The 21,117-nt window shown below is 45.2% G+C and overlaps 1 protein-coding gene across 3 annotated transcripts in view; it reads left to right on the forward strand.

Annotated features, from left to right (window-relative positions):
• DENND6B (DENN domain containing 6B) overlaps nucleotides 1-21,117 on the forward strand; it is a 210,646-nt gene that overhangs the window by 133,085 nt on the left and 56,444 nt on the right. For all 3 annotated transcript variants that reach the window (XM_063926672.1, XM_063926673.1, XM_063926671.1), the window contains exons 17-18: nucleotides 18,644-18,753; nucleotides 19,316-19,418. In XM_063926672.1, coding sequence (XP_063782742.1) covers nucleotides 18,644-18,753; nucleotides 19,316-19,418 — 213 coding nt within the window. The remainder of the gene's footprint in view (nucleotides 1-18,643; nucleotides 18,754-19,315; nucleotides 19,419-21,117) is intronic.

Raw genomic sequence — 21,117 nt, forward strand, 5'->3', positions numbered from 1 at the left:
TGACCACGAGGGGAACACGAGCGGCGCAGACGCTCACGGGATGACACTCAGTAAACCTTGTATGCAACACACAGAAAGGATACGCTTATACTGTAAACCTTGTATTGAAATACTGTAGCGATATAACGCTGCTTAACCTTGTTAATACAAAAGCTGTTTGAGCGATTGAGACGCTCCGAATACCCTCAGTAATGTAATAAACACACAATACCTTGCTAAGGTTCCAACACCTTTACTAACAATATCTAGCTATGTAAAAAAGGGAAAACAGTTAACAGTTCATACACTACAGGCTAACATCAATATCTAAACATAATAACTACACATATACAATATACAATAGTTTAACAATAACAGAGAGAGAGAGAGAGAGAGAGTATGGCAAATACAGAGAATAAGTTGGTTACAGAGAGTACTTACACACATGGGAATGAATCGCAGGCGCAATCTGGAAATCCAGCCCTCAGTTAATCAGTGATGAAAACCTTGTGGAGAGTAGAGTCTTGTGTCCCCAAGCCTATTGCAAACTATATTTATGTACTAGCTCAAGACATACTACAATAGATACTGTTGTGCCGTCTTTCCATTGGTTAGGGGGTGGGACATGTACTGCACCTGGGATCATTGGTTAGTTCAAGAAGTGGGCGCTGGCTAGGACTTTTTAGTATTCTAAATTCCTCTCTGGTTGTATTGTGGAAACCTATTGTTTGGATCTTCCAAACAAACTCTGTCTCTGGGCTTTGTTTACCCCACGGTCACCTTTTTCAGTTGAGACAATGACATCTCAGCACTCATTATTCTGGAGAGAATCCTGGACCTATTCATAAACAAAGGTGTAAACCCTCTTCATAGAATCTCAAAGCTTAGTGTAAATAAGGCTATTTGTTTTCAGTCTGTGGGAAAGAGGTGACTGAATTCCAGTCACCCACCCTGCATTTATGTGTAATTTATTCTGAATGCAATTAATCTTATGTTCTACTTCTGTGCATAACCATGAGCAGGAACTATGCGAATCCCTCCCAACTGTCATAGACACAACACCTCTTCAATACCCCACAGCTGGACACCATACACTACCCTCCAACCTTTGTCTGAGCCCTCCCAGCATGCAAAGAGGAATCTCTCTTTCTAAGAGGTTTTAAACTTACCATACTTGCTGACATTATGAAGGGGGATATTAACTATAAAACGCATTATATTGGTTAAATATGTAGCGATCGAGTCGCTCGCTAGTCGCACACAAACACCGCCGTAAATACCCATCTCCATGCGCAGGCGACGTCAGAGCGTCCCCTACGCAACCTGAGGGGATGCATACGCACGGGGGAGTCGGTGCACGAGCAGCGGGCACGTGCATTGGGGTTAGTACAAGACATCATAGGTCGCTATATTTTTCGACTTTGACAGTCGACCCTTTGGCAGTCATCAATAACTGCCACTTAACAATTCAAACAGAAAAATATATGTCATCATGGAATACCTTTTTATGATTGGGTAGAGGGAGGAGAGGAGAAGGTGGGAAAGGTATGACCTAGTGAGATAGTAGAAGCGTGTGTGTATGAATCCATGTTTGAGGGGTCATGTATCATCGTGCCGTACGTGTTTTAAATCAAGCTTCGAGGTATTGCGAAGTATACATTTGAATCCTTTTTATTCCGTATCAAGGGTCTGTGGATGGGCTGTCAAACTCTACCGAGCTCTTTTCGGCTTTTGGTTGCAACAAATGGGGGAGCACATTTAGTTGATGATACATGAATGGGGGGGTATGTGAGTGCTGATATCTGTGTCTATATTCCCTATCGACTATGTGTGTCATTACCTGGAGGTTGTAGAGATGAGGATAAGAAACAATCGTTATAAATGCAGTCGTAAACTATGTGAGTTTATATAAACAGTCGCCGATTGAGGTCTTGTCTGATGTCTTGTCTTGATGTACATGTTGTCTGATGTCTCTCGGTGCTTTTGCTATAAATAGCGAGCAAAAGTTGTTCCATTGTCCATAAAGTTACAGTCTCTAAAGTATTGGGCTATCGTAAAAGTTAAAGTCACTAGGGAAATTGGAGGCTTGTAGCATAGTTCATCAATGATCTGTATAAAAGAGGTTGTCAAATTCTTCTTCCAAGCGGATGTCTTTGTACCTTGAAAGAAAACAAAGGAGAAACGGGTGAAAGAAACAGACCGTGGAATCACATTTTCATCACAACATTGTCTCTATCGTTGGGTCATAAATCAGATTAGTTGTTGTTATTACAGTGTCTTCGCTCCTTAAACTCATCACCCTGGTATTACTTTTACACTTCGCTAAAACCTGGATGCATCTAAATATCAGGCCAACCAATATGACGACTCCTAGAATACACAAAAGAAATTTCCCTACATCCATAATAATACTTTGGGCCTATGCTGAACCAGTTCTGTTTTGTAGGCTTGTAACTCTCTCCCTGTATACCTGAATGTGTCGTCATACATTTCGGTGATATTGTCTAATAAATTTGCTAGCGCAGATATATATTTATAATTTATCACTCCTCTGGCGGTACGAGTGATATCTAACGCGAGTAGGAATTGAATCCCGGTGGATTCATGGATCAGATCAGAGGCCGAGTGCTCTGTCCTCTCTATCAGGTGCCTTTTAACGATGTGCTCGTAATGAGTGTGAGTATAAGGAGCTTGGGCACCGCGGTGAATGTCTTTCATTTTGTTATGGGATACAGTCATTACTTCAGGCAGTACTTTTCCAACATAACACAATCCCTCTGAGTTTGGGGCAAGGAACCTATACGCCTTCCTCCCGCATATGAAATATGCATCATCGGGGGGAACATATGGGACTGAGTATGACATAACCATGTTACAAACTTTCCATGTGAACTCTCCTAACCCTAACTCTCCCATCTGTCTAGTACACGTATCAGGTTGTACGATATGTGCACAGTATCCTGGTGATACTTCTCCAACTCGCATGGTCCTACTTCCTAGAGTATACCTATACCGGAAATATTTTCCATGGTCGGCTATCTGGCGTATAAGTTCTGTGTCTATGGGCATTCTATCGGCTCTATATGAAAATGTCATGGTTTGATTACTCCTCCATGACACTTCCCAATTTCCCGGCTTTCGGGGATTGGAAATGTTAAAGCATACTAAGGACCTATCCACATGATATTGGTGGAGCTTCAAACTAGGAGGACTAGAGATATTAAACCTCTTGTCCACTGGCCTCCCACCACTTAGCTCATGTACCTCTCCTATAGTTAAAGGGAATGGTACTAGTCCTGATTTGCTATGACCTTGAGGTACTTGAGAGCATACCCAACAGTCTGTCTGGTTTAACACTTTACCCACTAAGGAGTGATAGTCACTCAATGGATGCCGGTCCATGTGGATATTAAAACTGGACTGACATTTCTTGATGCACCCATCCTCAACTATATTGTCACAATGCCTACAGATGCAGTTCTCTTTAGCTAACAATCCTTCACAATGTCTACAAATAACATGGCTGCTAGATCGTTTTCTGGTACTCGCCTTTGCTTGGTGATTGTGTTGCTATTGGAAATTTACGCCTCCGTCTCAGTCATCAGAAACCCATTCCGGATCCTTTCTCGACCTCACTGGTACTCTCACCGAAACAGACTGCTCTGGTCAACATCATGGTCAACAGGAAAACACGGACTGCAGTCTCTTGGGGCGAGTCCATCTTACAGGAGGAGAAAGAGAAATTTGTAATGGGGGTACAAAAAATACTTTGAGGGGAAAGAAAAATGTTACGATGTCTTATGTCCTCTAGTCTTGTTGTTCTTCTTGCTCTGCTGTCATCTCAAAGGTGCTGTCCTCAGTCTTCCAAACGAACACTCGGGTGATACAATATTCCTTCCAAATCAGCGATCTCTCTGTAAGGAGCAAAAATCTTGCATTACCATTTGTCTAACTGATGTGTGACATACCATCTTTAAAACATGAGAACATGAGAGAGAAGAGAGGAAAAAAAACAAACGAGAGAGAAAACAATTCATCACATTTTACATTAAACAACAAACAAAAAAACATTGTCAGATCTTCCGTTCACCATCAGGCTGTCACACCAACACATCCATTGGTATCTTTGCGCAGTCCCCTCCCCACCAGTATTTCCACACTCCACCCTTTTGTGCCTGGCCAGGACACACCGATGTCGGTAGGTCACACTGGGATTAGGTAGACTTCTGCAAAGACCAAGTAGCTATGTGATGTTTGAGTTCTGCCGATGAACGTCAGAGATGGGGAAAAAGAAACATTTACAAATAAATTACAACGTTTACCCGGCCGTTCCTGTGTCTACAAGGAACTGACCTCCCAATATCATTAACTGTAACCTCAGGTTTACTATCAGTCCTAATGATCACCTTTCCTGATTGCATATTACAGGTGCGGCCCAAACTTCTTCCTAGGTGATTCCTGATTACAATTTTGTGTGTCATAACTCTGCTCGCGTTCTTGTCTAGGGGGTTTATATAACCTTTGTCTATTTCTTGATCTACAATCTCTTGCATAATGACCTTCCTTCTGGCAATTATAACACCTTTTCTCTATCGTCCTAGTGGATGCTGGGGTTCCTGAAAGGACCATGGGGAATAGCGGCTCCGCAGGAGACAGGGCACAAAAAGTAAAGCTTTCCGATCAGGTGGTGTGCACTGGCTCCTCCCCCTATGACCCTCCTCCAAGCCTCAGTTAGATTTTTGTGCCCGGCCGAGAAGGGTGCAATCTAGGTGGCTCTCCTAAAGAGCTGCTTAGAAAAGTTTAGCTTAGGTTTTTTATTTTACAGTGAGTCCTGCTGGCAACAGGATCACTGCAACGAGGGACTTAGGGGAGAAGAAGTGAACTCACCTGCGTGCAGGATGGATTGGCTTCTTGGCTACTGGACATCAGCTCCAGAGGGACGATCACAGGTACAGCCTGGATGGTCACCGGAGCCTCGCCGCCGGCCCCCTTGCAGATGCTGAAACAAGAAGAGGTCCAGAATCGGCGGCAGAAGACTCCTCAGTCTTCTAAAGGTAGCGCACAGCACTGCAGCTGTGCGCCATTTTCCTCTCAGCACACTTCACACGGCAGTCACTGAGGGTGCAGGGCGCTGGGAGGGGAGCGCCCTGGGAGGCAAATGAAAACCTATTTGGCTAAAAAATACCTCACATATAGCCTCCGGGGGCTATATGGAGATATTTAACCCCTGCCAGAATCCACTAAAGAGCGGGAGACGAGCCCGCCGAAAAAGGGGCGGGGCCTATCTCCTCAGCACACAGCGCCATTTTCCTTACACAGCTCCGCTGGTCAGGACGGCTCCCAGGTCTCTCCCCTGCACTGCACTACAGAAACAGGGTAAAACAAGAGAGGGGGGGCAAAATAGTGGCAAAAATTATATTATAAAAGCAGCTATACAAGGAGCACTTATTATAAGGCTATCCCTGTCATATATAGCGCTTTGGTGTGTGCTGGCAAACTCTCCCTCTGTCTCCCCAAAGGGCTAGTGGGGTCCTGTCTTCGTTAAGAGCATTCCCTGTGTGTCTGCTGTGTGTCGGTACGTGTGTGTCGACATGTATGAGGACGATATTGGTGTGGAGGCGGAGCAATTGCCAAATATGGGGATGTCACCTCCTAGGGGGTCGACACCAGAATGGATGCCTTTATTTTTGGAATTACGGGATAGTGTCAACACGCTAAAGCAGTCGTTTGACGACATGAGACGGCCGGACAATCAATTAGTGCCTGTCCAGGCGCCTCAAACACCGTCAGGGGCTGTAAAACGCCCTTTGCCTCAGTCGGTCGACACAGACCCAGACACAGGCACTGATTCCAGTGGCGACGGTGACGAATCAGCCGTATTTTCCAGTAGGGCCACACGTTATATGATTTTGGCAATGAAGGAGGCGTTACATTTAGCTGATACTACAGGTACCACTAAACAGGGTATTATGTGGGGTGTGAAAAAACTACCTATAGTTTTTCCTGAATCAGAAGAACTAAATGAGGTGTGTGATGAAGCGTGGGTTGCCCCCGATAAAAAGATGCTAATTTCAAAGAAGTTATTGGCTTTATACCCTTTCCCGCCAGAGGTTAGGGCGGGCTGGGAAACACCTCCTAGGGTGGACAAGGCGCTCACACGCTTATCTAAACAAGTGGCGTTACCCTCTCCTGAGACGGCCGCACTTAAAGATCCAGCAGATAGGAGGATGGAAAATATCCAAAAAAGTATATACACACATACAGGTGTTATACTACGACCAGCTATAGCGACAGCCTGGATGTGCAGTGCTGGAGTAGCTTGGTCAGAGTCCCTGATTGAAAATATTGATACCCTGGATAGGGACAATGTTTTACTGTCTTTAGAGCAAATAAAGGATGCATTTCTTTATATGCGTGATGCACAGAGGGATATCTGCACACTGGCATCACGGGTAAGTGCTATGTCCATTTCGGCCAGAAGAAGTTTATGGACGCGACAGTGGTCAGGCGATGCGGACTCAAAACGGCATATGGAAGTTTTGCCGTATAAAGGGGAGGAGTTATTTGGAGTCGGTCTATCAGATTTGGTGGCCACGGCTACAGCCGGGAAATCCACCTTTTTACCTCAAGTTACTCCCCAACAGAAAAAGACACCGACTTTTCAACCGCAGCCCTTTCGTTCCTTTAAAAACAAGAGAGCAAAGGGATATTCATATCTGCCACGAGGCAGAGGAAGGGGGAAGAGACAGCAACAGGCAGCTCCTTCCCAGGAACAGAAGCCCTCCCCCGCTTCTACAAAAGCCTCAGCATGACGCTGGGGCTTCTCAAGCGGACTCGGGGGCGGTGGGCGGTCGTCTCAAGAATTTCAGCGCGCAGTGGGCTCACTCGCAGGTAGATCCCTGGATCCTGCAGATAATATCTCAGGGATACAGGTTGGAACTAGAGACAGATCCACCTCGCCGTTTCCTGAAGTCTGCTTTACCAACGTCCCCCTCCGAAAGGGAGACGGTCTTGGAAGCCATTCACAAGCTGTACTCTCAGCAGGTGATAGTCAAGGTACCTCTTCTACAACAAGGAAAGGGGTATTATTCCACTCTATTTGTGGTACCGAAGCCGGATGGCTCGGTAAGACCTATTCTAAATCTGAAGTCCTTGAACCTGTACATAAAGAAGTTCAAGTTCAAGATGGAGTCACTCAGAGCAGTGATAGCGAACCTGGAAGAAGGGGACTTTATGGTATCCTTGGACATCAAGGATGCGTACCTCCACGTTCCAATTTACCCCTCACACCAGGGGTACCTCAGGTTCGTCGTACAAAACTGTCACTATCAGTTTCAGACGCTGCCGTTCGGATTGTCCACGGCACCTCGGGTCTTTACAAAGGTAATGGCCGAGATGATGATTCTTCTTCGAAGAAAAGGCGTATTAATTATCCCATACTTGGACGATCTCCTGATAAGGGCAAGGTCCAGAGAACAGCTAGAGATGGGATTAGCACTGTCTCAAGAAGTGCTAAAACAGCACGGGTGGATTCTGAATATTCCAAAATCCCAGTTAATGCCAACAACTCGTCTGCTGTTCCTAGGGATGATTCTGGACACGGTTCAGAAAAAGGTTTTTCTCCCGGAGGAAAAAGCCAAGGAGTTATCCGAGCTTGTCAGGAACCTCCTAAAACCAGGAAAGGTGTCTGTACATCAATGCACAAGAGTCCTGGGAAAAATGGTGGCTTCTTACGAAGCAATTCCATTCGGCAGATTCCACGCAAGAATTTTCCAGAGGGATCTGTTGGACAAATGGTCAGGGTCGCATCTTCAGATGCACCAGCGGATAACCCTGTCTCCAAGGACAAGGGTATCTCTTCTGTGGTGGTTGCAGAGTGCTCATCTATTGGAGGGCCGCAGATTCGGCATACAGGATTGGATCCTGGTGACCACGGACGCCAGCCTGAGAGGCTGGGGAGCAGTCACACAAGGAAGAAACTTCCAGGGAGTGTGGACGAGCCTGGAAACGTCTCTTCACATAAACATTCTGGAACTAAGAGCAATCTACAATGCTCTAAGCCAGGCAGAACCTCTGCTTCAGGGAAAACCGGTGTTGATCCAGTCGGACAACATCACGGCAGTCGCCCATGTGAACAGACAGGGCGGCACAAGAAGCAGGAGTGCAATGGCAGAAGCTGCAAGGATTCTTCGCTGGGCAGAGAATCATGTGATAGCACTGTCAGCAGTGTTCATCCCGGGAGTGGACAACTGGGAAGCAGACTTCCTCAGCAGACACGACCTTCACCCGGGAGAGTGGGGACTTCATCCAGAAGTCTTCCACATGCTGGTAACCCGTTGGGAAAGACCAATGGTGGACATGATGGCGTCTCGCCTCAACAAAAAAATCTGCCTCTCATACCAAAAGTATTGAGAATTATACGGCAAAGAGGCGTAAGAACGATACTAGTGGTTCCGGATTGGCCAAGAAGGACTTGGTACCCGGAACTTCAAGAGATGATCACGGAAGATCCGTGGCCTCTACCTCTAAGGAGGGACTTGCTTCAGCAGGGTCCCTGTCTGTTTCAAGACTTACCGCGGCTGCGTTTGACGGCATGGCGGTTGAACGCCGGATCCTAAAGGAAAAAGGCATGCCGGAAGAAGTCATTCCTACTTTGATTAAAGCAAGGAAGGAAGTAACCGTGCAACATTATCACCGCATTTGGCGAAAATATGTTGCGTGGTGCGAGGATCGGAGTGCTCCGACGGAGGAATTTCAACTGGGTCGATTCCTACATTTCCTGCAATCAGGATTGTCTATGGGTCTCAAATTGGGATCTATTAAGGTTCAAATTTCGGCCCTGTCGATTTTCTTCCAGAAAGAATTGGCTTCAGTCCCTGAAGTCCAGACTTTTGTTAAGGGAGTGCTGCATATACAGCCTCCTGTGGTGCCTCCAGTGGCACCGTGGGATCTCAATGTGGTTTTGGACTTTCTAAAATCTCATTGGTTTGAACCACTAAAAAATGTGGATTTGAAATATCTCACATGGAAAGTGACCATGCTACTAGCCCTGGCTTCGGCCAGGAGAGTGTCAGAACTGGCAGCTTTATCTTACAAAAGCCCATATCTGATTTTCCATTCGGACAGGGCGGAACTGCGGACTCGTCCGCATTTTCTCCCTAAGGTGGTGTCAGCATTTCATCTGAACCAGCCTATTGTAGTGCCTGCGGCTACAAGTGACTTGGAGGACTCCAAGTTACTGGACGTTGTCAGAGCATTGAAAATATATATTGCAAGGACAGCTGGAGTCAGAAAATCTGACTCGTTGTTTATATTGTATGCACCCAACAAGATGGGTGCTCCTGCGTCTAAGCAGACGATTGCTCGTTGGATCTGTAGCACAATCCAACTTGCACATTCTGTGGCAGGCCTGCCACAGCCTAAATCTGTAAAGGCCCACTCCACAAGGAAGGTGGGCTCATCTTGGGCGGCTGCCCGAGGGGTCTCGGCATTACAACTTTGCCGAGCAGCTACGTGGTCAGGGGAGAACACGTTTGTAAAATTTTACAAATTTGATACTCTGGCTAAGGAGGACCTGGAGTTCTCTCATTCGGTGCTGCAGAGTCATCCGCACTCTCCCGCCCGTTTGGGAGCTTTGGTATAATCCCCATGGTCCTTTCAGGAACCCCAGCATCCACTAGGACGATAGAGAAAATAAGAATTTACTTACCGATAATTCTATTTCTCGGAGTCCGTAGTGGATGCTGGGCGCCCATCCCAAGTGCGGATTATCTGCAATAATTGTACATAGTTATTGTTAACTAATTCGGGTTATTGTTGTAGGGAGCCATCTTTCAGAGGCTCCTCTGTTATCATACTGTTAACTGGGTTTAGATCACAAGTTGTACGGTGTGATTGGTGTGGCTGGTATGAGTCTTACCCGGGATTCAAAATTCCTCCCTTATTGTGTACGCTCGTCCGGGCACAGTACCTAACTGAGGCTTGGAGGAGGGTCATAGGGGGAGGAGCCAGTGCACACCACCTGATCGGAAAGCTTTACTTTTTGTGCCCTGTCTCCTGCGGAGCCGCTATTCCCCATGGTCCTTTCAGGAACCCCAGAATCCACTACGGACTCCGAGAAATAGAATTATCGGTAAGTAAATTCTTATTATCACCTTTGACTTACCCACAGGGATCTGAGGCTTCTTACTTCTCTGTGTTTCCCTGTGCTTGCTGATGTTTTGCTCATGACCAACAGCGGACTTTCTTAATGCAGCCACCGAGATATTTCTCCAGTTTGGGTTGGTGGTCTGTACCCTTGTTCTCAATACTTCCTTTAAACCATTTATTAACACAAATACTGCTACTTCTCTGTGCGGTGCACTTGTTTCGATGTTTTCTATACCTGTATACCTAGTCATGTCCTGCAATGCCCGATGGAAATAATTAGAAGTACTTTCCCCTTCGTTTTATCTTATGGAGAAGATTTCGTTCCACTCGACAACGGCTGGGAAATATACTCCTAACTGTCGGTTGATCTGCTTAATACATTCCTGATTGTGTTCCTCCGTTTGAGGTACTTCCGTGTCTAATTGACAATCAGTAATAAATTTCGCAGGTTCAACACTGGAGGGCAAACATGCCCTCAGCACTGTCCGCCAATCTTTGTTGGTGGGTTCTGTGGAGTTTCCTAGTTCTTTAATGAACCTTTGACATGCAACTATATCTTTCCTAGGATCAGGAAATTCAGACATAATTGACCTCAATTCCATCCGGGACCAGGGACGGCGCATTGCACTGTCCCTGACGGGAATGGTTCCCTGAGCGTCAGTCTTCCCATTGGGGACTGTGATCACCCTGACAGGATTAAACTCAATTACATCATCTTGTGTTGGTTCTACAATAAGAGGTACATTTGTTTGTGCGTAATATATATCACCGTACGTACCTGTGGACACGACCTCACCTGACCCTCCGTTAGGGGGTTTGATTATTGCCTTTACCGAATTGGTCGCGTCCACCTGGATGTCTTGTGTGATGGCTGCTGGAAAAGGTGCCGACATCGTGCTGGGCTCACTTTCTTGCTGGTAATCCTGAGGGAAGTTTAACATGGAGTGCAACTTGCACGGGTTAACAGTTGTACATTTAACAGTTTTACTTTTATCATTGTTACATTTGTTACACTTATCCTTATCATCTATAATACAGTTGCTAAGTGCATTTTTATCATACACCAGTGTGCCACTCTCTGTAACCACCTTCTCTCTTGTTGCCATATTTTTCTTACCACAGTGAGAGTCAGCTGTGTAAGCTAATTCTCCTTGTATTTCACCTTCCTGTTGCCATAACTGTAAATAATCATAATGTTTGATCCGTCTCTTTGCAGATTTAATGAGACATATCCTTCTCCTTAGATTTTGTAACACCTCGGGACCAAAACTGCCTACTTGTGGGAACTTTTCCCCATCATGCACAGTCATTCTTTCCCATTCATTGACCTTTGCGTGTGATCCATTTCGGACTTCCCGGTCTGTATCACACGTTATCCTTGCCGACTCTATTGGCCGGTTTACTAAGTCAACCCGAACCGAGGTTGATCGCCCCCTACCTGAACAACTGGCCCCCATCTTTGCAGGTGTTGCTTTCACTACCTCTGACCTTCAAATCAGGGTCTTCAGCGAACCCTTACAAAAACCAAGATGTCCGGGGTAGGCCGACGGCGGAAGTTTGCAGAGTACCTCCACTCACTCGCCCACGTCGACCAATACGCCCACACACTGCCTTAGCGCTGGCGTACTCAACCTAGGGCCCCTGTGACCTGAACCTCTATTTACTGGAACATGTGGGTGTGATCCGAAGAGCACTTAACCCTTCCCAGTAACTATTGGTTGTTAGAGAATTCCCGAGTGACCAGCGAACCTCCCTTAAAATAAAAAAAATTACACAAATCACGTTGGAATGTACAAATAGCGTTTATGACCCCTCTACGTACGCAAATGGTACTGGGTCAAGTTACTAACTAATGCACACAATTACGTGCGGTACAATCGTTCTGCACATAAGCAACTAATCTTATGTGCGGAGCGACCAGTGGAATCAAAAATTGTGGCTGCGAATTCCTTCAGCCAGAGCTTAATGGCCTATATGGGTACCGCACCAACCCTTCCTGGTGTTGTGCTCCTTTACTCTTTATCTATAGCGGACTTCCTAGTCTGCTGTACCTAGACCTCCTGGTCTGTCTGGACCTCCTGGTCCGTGACCTCCTGGTCTGTGCTACAGTAGACCTCCTGGTCTGCTATACTCTAATGCTCTTATTTTAATATGTTTAACAAGGGATGCCTCCCAAGCCACCGTGCCATCACTTACACGTATGTACCTCACGAGAACTTGATGATTTCCTGTGGTTCAACCCCAAAATTTAGAAACTTATATATATGTATACACACTCTTTCACCTCATATACTCTTTACTTTCGTTTCTGCGCAGAAATCCCTTTCATTCAGTATCGCAGGCTAATCCCGAGGAGTTGCAACTAGAGAAGGATCTATTAGCTTAAAATTTTGGACACTGAGATTGATTTGCGCTATTATCGCGTTGCCTCCTTATCGCCTAACTAAAACAATACTATCGTGTGTTTTGTATCACGTGGGCGTACCCAGACGCTCCGTTGCGTAATATACGCTCCGTGCGTCGGCCCTTGCGTCGCGTACGCTAGTCCCGCCCTTTGTTAGAGACACATGTACGCAAGCCAGGTATATCCACAGAAATACAATTAACACGTTTATATCAATGTAGATGATCTTTAACTGTAATCATTTACTGAACACCACACAGAACTTCCTTGTATCTTTAGGCAAAGCCATGTGCGTGTTTTACAATTTACCCCTTAACGTATTATTTTTACTTTTAACTACCAATAGCAACAAATCTTTCTCAGCACGTTATCAATTATAAATGGCAAACAGGAAAGTGAGGTGTGAAAATACACAAATGGAAATGCAATTCTAAATTAATCTAATAACATACATTGATGTAAGTACGCACATATAGATATTACATATATGTACTAATCACTATTACATATGTGAGACCCTATTCAGTGCTTCTAATTTGCATATGAATGTGTGATTTCTTTCACTGCTGGGAGAGGGGAAAAAACCCAAAACCCAGTTATACAGGTTAATTTGCACTTCAATGGCTATCCTACACCAAGCAGAGAATCCTAGAATAGGGAGGTAAAGAAACAAAAAAAAAAAAAACACAAAACTTTGTTTAATCTGTGTATTGTTCTTAAATCAAATACTCATTCCACTATTATCTTATATCAAACTCTATCTGAACCACTCATGATTGACCATGACATGGACTAAACAAATGCATTAAAAACTCATTAAATGATGATTTCTTTTTGACAGTGGATGGCTGATTATTTCCTGAGTCAACTGAAAATCAGCCGCTTAAAAAAAAAAAATTTGACCTTCCCAAAATGGCCGCTGCTCCTCCCCCTTCCACATCCATGAGGGTTACACAAAATGGAGGACAGACCATGCGGCTTCTTTTGTCACAAAGAAAATCATCATGCCAGCCCCTAAAGTTATTCTAGGCCTGAGCTAAAAAAACTATCACGCTATGCAGAGCGATTAAAAATACTTTTAAACCTATTTAAACAGACACGCAATCCAATCTGCGTGTGCAGTTGGCACCAAATAGAAATTAAAACCAGATTTACAAAGACAATAGCTTAATGTTCTTACCTTCCGTTTCCGGATTCCACCAGCACTCCTACAGCGTAGCGATGCAGACGCTTATCTAGTCAGCACTACTGTATCCCTCACCACTAATACGGATACGAAGGGATACTGCCTTCCCGCCCTTGCTGACAGATAAAGTCTGTGTTCGCTAGTGCGGATATGTGGAGGACGGACGAGCCGCCAATCCCAATTGATAAAGCTAATTATTTATCTTATAACATTCACTATGTGTGGGTAAGAGACTCCGTACGCAATTGGCGTATGGGGTACCGTAAGGGTACACACTTAGCGTAGCAGACGCTTAGCCGTGGTCGAGACGCACATGCGGCACGCTCGCTCACAGCTTAACGCTTGGTGTCGAGCACGCTATAGGCGGCCGACTACCGTAATGCTACGCTACCAGCGTAGCGGACACTCGTGACCACGAGGGGAACATGAACGGCGCAGACGCTCACGGGATGACACTCAGTAAACCTTGTATGCAACACACAGAAAGGATACGCTTATACTGTAAACCTTGTATTGAAATACTGTAGCGATATAACGCTGCTTAACCTTGTTAATACAAAAGCTGTTTGAGCGATTGAGACGCTCCGAATACCCTCAGTAATGTAATAAACACACAATACCTTGCTCTGGTTCCAACACCTTTACTAACAATATCTAGCTATGTAAAAAAGGGAAAACAGTTAACAGTTCATACACTACAGGCTAACATCAATATCTAAACATAATAACTACACATATACAATATACAACAGTTTAACAATAACAGAGAGAGAGAGAGTATGGCAAATACAGAAAATAAGTTGGTTACAGAGAGTACTTACACACATGGGAATGAATCGCAGGCGCAATCTGGAAATCCAGCCCTCCGTTAATCAGTGATGAAAACCTTGTGGAGAGTAGAGTCTTGTGTCCCCAAGCCTATTGCAAACTATATTTATGTACTAGCTCAAGACATACTACAATAGATACTGTTGTGCCCTCTTTCCATTGGTTAGGGGGTGGGACATGTACTGCACCTGGGATCATTGGTTAGTTCAAGAAGTGGGCGCTGGCTAGGACTTTTTAGTATTCTAAATTCCTCTCTGGTTGTATTGTGGAAACCTATTGTTTGGATCTTCCAAACAAACTCTGTCTCTGGGCTTTGTTTACCCCACGGTCACCTCTTTCAGTTGAGACAATGACATCTCAGCACTCATTATTCTGGAGAGAAACCTGGACCTATTCATAAACAAAGGTGTAAACCCTCTTCATAGAATCTCAAAGCTTAGTGTAAATAAGGCTATTTGTTTTCAGTCTGTGGGAAAGAGGTGACTGAATTCCAGTCACCCACCCTGCATTTATGTGTAATTTATTCTGAATGCAATTAATCTTATGTTCTACTTCTGTGCATAACCATGAGCAGGAACTATGCGAATCCCTCCCAACTGTCATAGACACAACACCTCTTCAATACCCCACAGCTGGACACCATACACTACCCTCCAACCTTTGTCTGAGCCCTCCCAGCATGCAAAGAGGAATCTCTCTGTCTAAGAGGTTTTAAACTTACCATACTTGCTGACATTATGAAGGGGGATATTAACTATAAAACGCATTATATTGGTTAAATATGTAGCGATCGAGTCGCTCGCTAGTCGCACACAAACACCGCCGTAAATACCCATCTCAATGCGCAGGCGACGTCAGAGCGTCCCCTACGCAACCTGAGGGGATGCGTACGCACGGGGGAGTCGGTGCGCGAGCAGCGGGCACGTGCATTGGGGTTAGTACAAGGCATCATAGGTCGCTATATTTTTCGACTTTGACATCCTCAACACACATTGCAAAATACTTTGAGGTAGATGGACACTACTACAAAAATCAGTGCAAAGTAAAACATTTTTAAATACTTTCTTTTTAAAATAAGAGATTGGGTCTACATGTTATGGTAAGATATTAGAAAAGAAAAGTTTAACTTACATTTCATACTGTTTACTGATCAATTAGTTTTGTATCCCACGTCAAAAGCAAGATTACTGAGAATAGTGCTTGGCAAAGAAACAGCCTGCCCTTTTCTTACCATGGCCCTCATTCCGAGTCGTTCGCTCGGTATTTTTCATCGCATCGCAGTGAAATTCCGCTTAGTGCGCATGCGCAATATTCGCACTGCGACTGCGCCAAGTATCTTTGCTATGAAGAAAGTATTTTTACTCACGGCTTTTTCATCGCTCCGGCGATCGTAATGTGATTGACAGGAAATGGGTGTTACTGGGCGGAAACACGGCGTTTTATGGGCGTGTGGCTGAAAACGCTACCGTTTCCGGAAAAAACGCAGGAGTGGCCGGAGAAACGGGGGAGTGGTTGGGCGAACGCTGGGTGTGTTTGTGACGTCAAACCAGGAACGAAAAGCACTGAACTGATCGCACAGGCAGAGTAAGTCTGAAGCTACTCTAAAACTGCTAAGTAGTTTGTGATCGCAATATTGCGAATACATCGGTCGCAATTTTAAGATGCTAAGATACACTCCCAGTAGGCGGCGGCTTAGCGTGTGTAACTCTGCTAAATTCGCCTTGCGACCGATCAACTCGGAATGAGGGCCCATGTGCAGATATTTAGTTTATTGGATTCTCATATATCAGTATCCAGGGGCTTCCAGTGGAATAACTACAATAGAGAACAGTTTCTATAAGGTTTTATGGCTGCTGTCCAGTACAAGGCGCAGGCTCCAGCATCACTTAACTGGCTAATATTTATCCAAAAATTATCAGATTATGGAAATAATAGCTATTTAAACCAAATTCGGTATAATTTTATTAACAAATATCCAGATTTGTTAATAAACTTATAATGCATAAGTGTTAAACAGCTATTATTTAAATAATTTGATCTTATTTATTTGATTCTTATTATTTAAATAATTTTCTACAATTAAACAAGATAGTGTTTTATATATAAAAACTTTATGTTGTATGTATGTATATATATATATATATATATATATATATATTTATTCGTAAACCTTTTTTTATTTTTTGCTGTATATAATTAAAAACAAAACTACTGTATGCTACCACTTCTTGCAGGGCTGTGAAGTCCTGCAGGAAGATCAGCGAGCAGCAGGGGACAATCTTAAAGGTCACCCATGACTGCTGGGCTTAGAGCTGCAGTAAGTTGGTCGGGAGTAGTCAGGCCTGCAGCTGTCCCTACAAAGTCACTGACCATGCTGGGAGGGGAGTTAGGTGCCTATCCCGAGCGGGGGATGGGGGGGGGAGGGGAGGGGCGGAGACCAACAGAGAGTCAGGCCGCTAGCTGGGAGAAGAGACCGGGCTGAATCGCGCCCGCCCCTTCAGCATAGCCTATAGCCAGGTTGAGATCCCCTTTAGCACGGGCTGCACAGTCGTCCCCTTTCTGAAGCCTTGCTAGCAGGTGGGGGCTGAGGAGAAGTTACTTTGCCAGCTGTGAGTCAGCAGGCAGGGGCTAAGCTTTTACCAGCTGCCATCAGGCTCCTCTGACACGGTTGCATCAGATGCTACCATGTCAGGCAAGTGTTTAAGGCATGATGACTGCCAGCAGCTTTGTCAAATCAGCAGCTGCAACAAATGTCAGTGGGGGTTATTCAGACCTGATCGCTGTTCTGCGTATACGCAAGCTGGCCGATTATCGATCGACTGCGCATGCGTATGGATCGTAGTACGCATGCGCGAGGCCAAACAGTGAAAAAATCCATCAACTTTTTGAATCGCTAGTCGTATGCAAGTTGTTTGACAGGATGCCGGCGTTTGGGGGTGGTAATTGGATGTTTCCAGGGAGTGTCAGGTTAAATGCGGGAGTTTCCAAGCATTTTCAGTGAGGGTGTGTGTCGTCAGCGCCGACCCGATCAGCCTGTTTCTGTCGCACTGTAGAAGTAGGTCCTGGGCTACACACAGACTGCACAGACTGGAAAGAACATTCGGTGGTGAGTGAGTTGCGAATGGATTTGCAGCCGACTGGCGATCGCTGAGATTTTCGCAATCCGTACGCAGACTTGCACGGGGCGGGTATTCACTCTGTCTGGGTGGCAGCTATCTGATCGCAAACCTCTGCAAATTTGCAGTGGAGCGATCAGGTCTGAATAACCCCCATTGTGTAGTAACAATGTTGCTGATCTCTGACCGGATTTGTTCGAGCTGCCATCACCAGGCAGTGAGTGCAACTGTACCCTAAAGCACTGTATGAGACCAGAGCTGCTGTACAGTGTGTAGTGGGTGTGTAGTCTCTTTCATTTCTAGAAGAAATATTAATTGAGCACATGCACTTATAAGTGAACAAAACCAAATATTAAAGATGTAAAATGCATCCTATAAAAGGTATAGTACAAGTTTGGGCTGGTCTTTTAATAAGTGCATTACTCGCATTTAGCTAGAAATTCTCCCAATAATGCAGATCCCTGCCATATAGAAATCTTAATCCCTTCTCATGAAATGAAGCATATTTGCACAAACATAGAGTATCACATCACAAAAGATCATTTATGCTCCAGTTTTGCAGAAAATTATTGTTAATGTGCATCAGGTTCCCACCATGTAACATATAATCTTTCTCTGACGTCCTAGTGGATGCTGGGGACTCCGTAAGGACCATGGGGAATAGCGGTCTTCGCAGGAGACTGGGCTATTCCCCATGGTCGTTACGGGGTCCCCAGCATCCACTACGGACTACGAGAAATAGAATTATCGGTAAGTAAATTCTTATTTTCTCTGACGTCCTAGTGGATGCTGGGGACTCCGTAAGGACCATGGGGAATAGCCCAGTCTCCTGCGGAGCCGCTATTCCCCATGGTCCTTACGGAGTCCCCAGCATCCACTACGGACTACGAGAAATAGAATTATCGGTAAGTAAATTCTTATTTTCCCTGCCCTGAAGCTGTGACAGTACTGGTATTAAAACGTGTATTTCTTTATGCACAGAATCCCCCACAGGTTCGGCCATTCCAGCAAGATGAGCTGATGAAGATGCTGGAACTCACAGGTCCACAGTTCAGCTCTCCAATAAAGGGGGACTGGATAGGATTGTACAGGTGAGCATGGTATAGAACTGAAGACATCCTGCATAGTTTAGGATAATGGCACACAGCAGTGTTGGCATTATCAATGACAATGTGACTGGATCCGGATGTTTCCACGTCTTACTATGTGCATGTAGAAAGGGCAAATAAAGGCCAGGTTTCTGTGGCTGATAGAAAGGGCCCAGTGTGCCACCACTAAGCAAAATGTGCAGTCTGTAATGACCAGCAACAGCTACTTTTTTCTGCTTTTAGGTTTTCATTATAAAGATTGGGACATTTTATCAGCTTTTAAATTTTTTTTTTTTTTTTTTAAAGTGACTGGAATTTCAATAGACTGTTTTATTGCATTTTTTTAAATTCAGTTCTGGGTTTTCTCTCATAAATGATGCTGCTACATAGTGACAATTTGCTTATTTTAATTTCACTAATTTGCTGTCATTAGCCTGGTTATACATCACTATGCAAACGTTCTGTAATTTTAGCCAGGCAGCGTAAACCGATTAATTCAGATCACTTATTGTAGTAGTGTAAGAATCAGTCACTCTCTCCTGTGACTTCATTTCTCCTTTTGCAGGCGTTTTCTGAAGTCTCCCCATTTTGATGGTTGGTATCGCCAGAAGCAGAGAGAGATGAGAGAGAGGCTGGAAACAGCACACCTCAAAGTCATCTGTGAAGCAGTGAGTTTTACATAACATAACATCACTTTCTTAAGCCCACAGTAGAGGTGGAGGGTTGTGGGGGGGATAGGGGTTGTTAGTTGTAGGTTCATTGAATCATGCCTAGATAAGATAAACTGCTTGTGATAGAAATTTAGCCACTAAGGTTCAACTGTATGTAGAAACCAATATCTTTCTTTGAAAAAGGAATTTTCTCTAATGTCCTAAGTGGATGCTGGGGACTCCGTCAGGACCATGGGGAATAGCGTCTCCGCAGGAGACAGGGCACAAAAGTAAAAGCTTTAGGATCAGGTGGTGTGCACTGGCTCCTCCCCCTATGACCCTCCTCCAAGCCTCAGTTAAGATTTTGTGCCCGGCCGAGAAGGGTGCAATCTAGGTGGCTCTCCTAAAGAGCTGCTTAGAGTAAAAGTTTTGTTAGGTTTTTTATTTTCAGTGAGTCCTGCTGGCAACAGGCTCACTGCTACGAGGGACTTAGGGGAGAGAAGTGAACTCACCTGCGTGCAGGATGGATTGGCTTCTTAGGCTACTGGACACCATTAGCTCCAGAGGGAGTCGGAACACAGGTCTCACCCTGGGGTTCGTCCCGGAGCCGCGCCGCCGACCCCCTTGCAGATGCCGAAAAGTGAAGAGGTCCAGAAACCGGCGGCAGAAGACTCTTCAGTCTTCATAAGGTAGCGCACAGCACTGCAGCTGTGCGCCATTGTTGTCAGCACACTTCACACAGCGGTCACGGAGGGTGCAGGGCGCTGGGGGGGGGCGCCCTGGGCAGCAATGATATTACCTTATTCTGGCTAAAAATACATCACATATAGCCCCTGGGGGCTATATGGATGTATTTAACCCCTGCCAGGTCTCAGAAAAACGGGAGAAGAAGCCCGCCGAAAAGGGGGCGGGGCCTATTCTCCTCAGCACACAGCGCCATTTTCCCTCACAGAAATGCTGGTGGGAAGGCTCCCAGGCTCTCCCCTGCACTGCACTACAGAAACAGGGTTAAAACAGAGAGGGGGGGCACTTATTTGGCGATATGTATATATATATTAAAATGCTATAAGGGAAAAACACTTATATAAAGGTTGTCCCTGTATAATTATAGCGTTTTTTGGTGTGTGCTGGCAAACTCTCCCTCTGTCTCCCCAAAGGGCTAGTGGGGTCCTGTCCTCTATCAGAGCATTCCCTGTGTGTGTGCTGTGTGTCGGTACGTGTGTGTCGACATGTATGAGGACGATGTTGGTGAGGAGGCGGAGCAATTGCCTGAAATGGTGATGTCACTCTCTAGGGAGTCGACACCGGAATGGATGGCTTATTTAAGGAATTACGTGATAATGTCAACACGCTGCAAGGTCGGTTGACGACATGAGACGGCCGGCAAACAAATTAGTACCTGTCCAGGCGTCTCAAACACCGTCAGGGGCTGTAAAACGCTCATCTACCTCAGTCGGTCGACACAGACACGGACACTGACTCCAGTGTCGACGGTGAAGAAACAAACGTATTTTCCTTTAGGGCCACACGTTACATGTTAAGGGCAATGAAGGAGGTGTTACATTTTTCTGATACTACAAGTACCACAAAGAAGGGTATTATGTGGGGTGTGAAAAAACTACCTGTAGTTTTTCCTGAATCAGATAAATTAAATGAAGTGTGTGATGATGAGTGGGTTTCCCCCGATAGAAAATTATTGGCGGTATACCCTTTCCCG

Source organism: Pseudophryne corroboree, chromosome 6 (assembly GCF_028390025.1).
Source record: "Pseudophryne corroboree isolate aPseCor3 chromosome 6, aPseCor3.hap2, whole genome shotgun sequence".
Taxonomy (NCBI): domain Eukaryota; kingdom Metazoa; phylum Chordata; class Amphibia; order Anura; family Myobatrachidae; genus Pseudophryne; species Pseudophryne corroboree.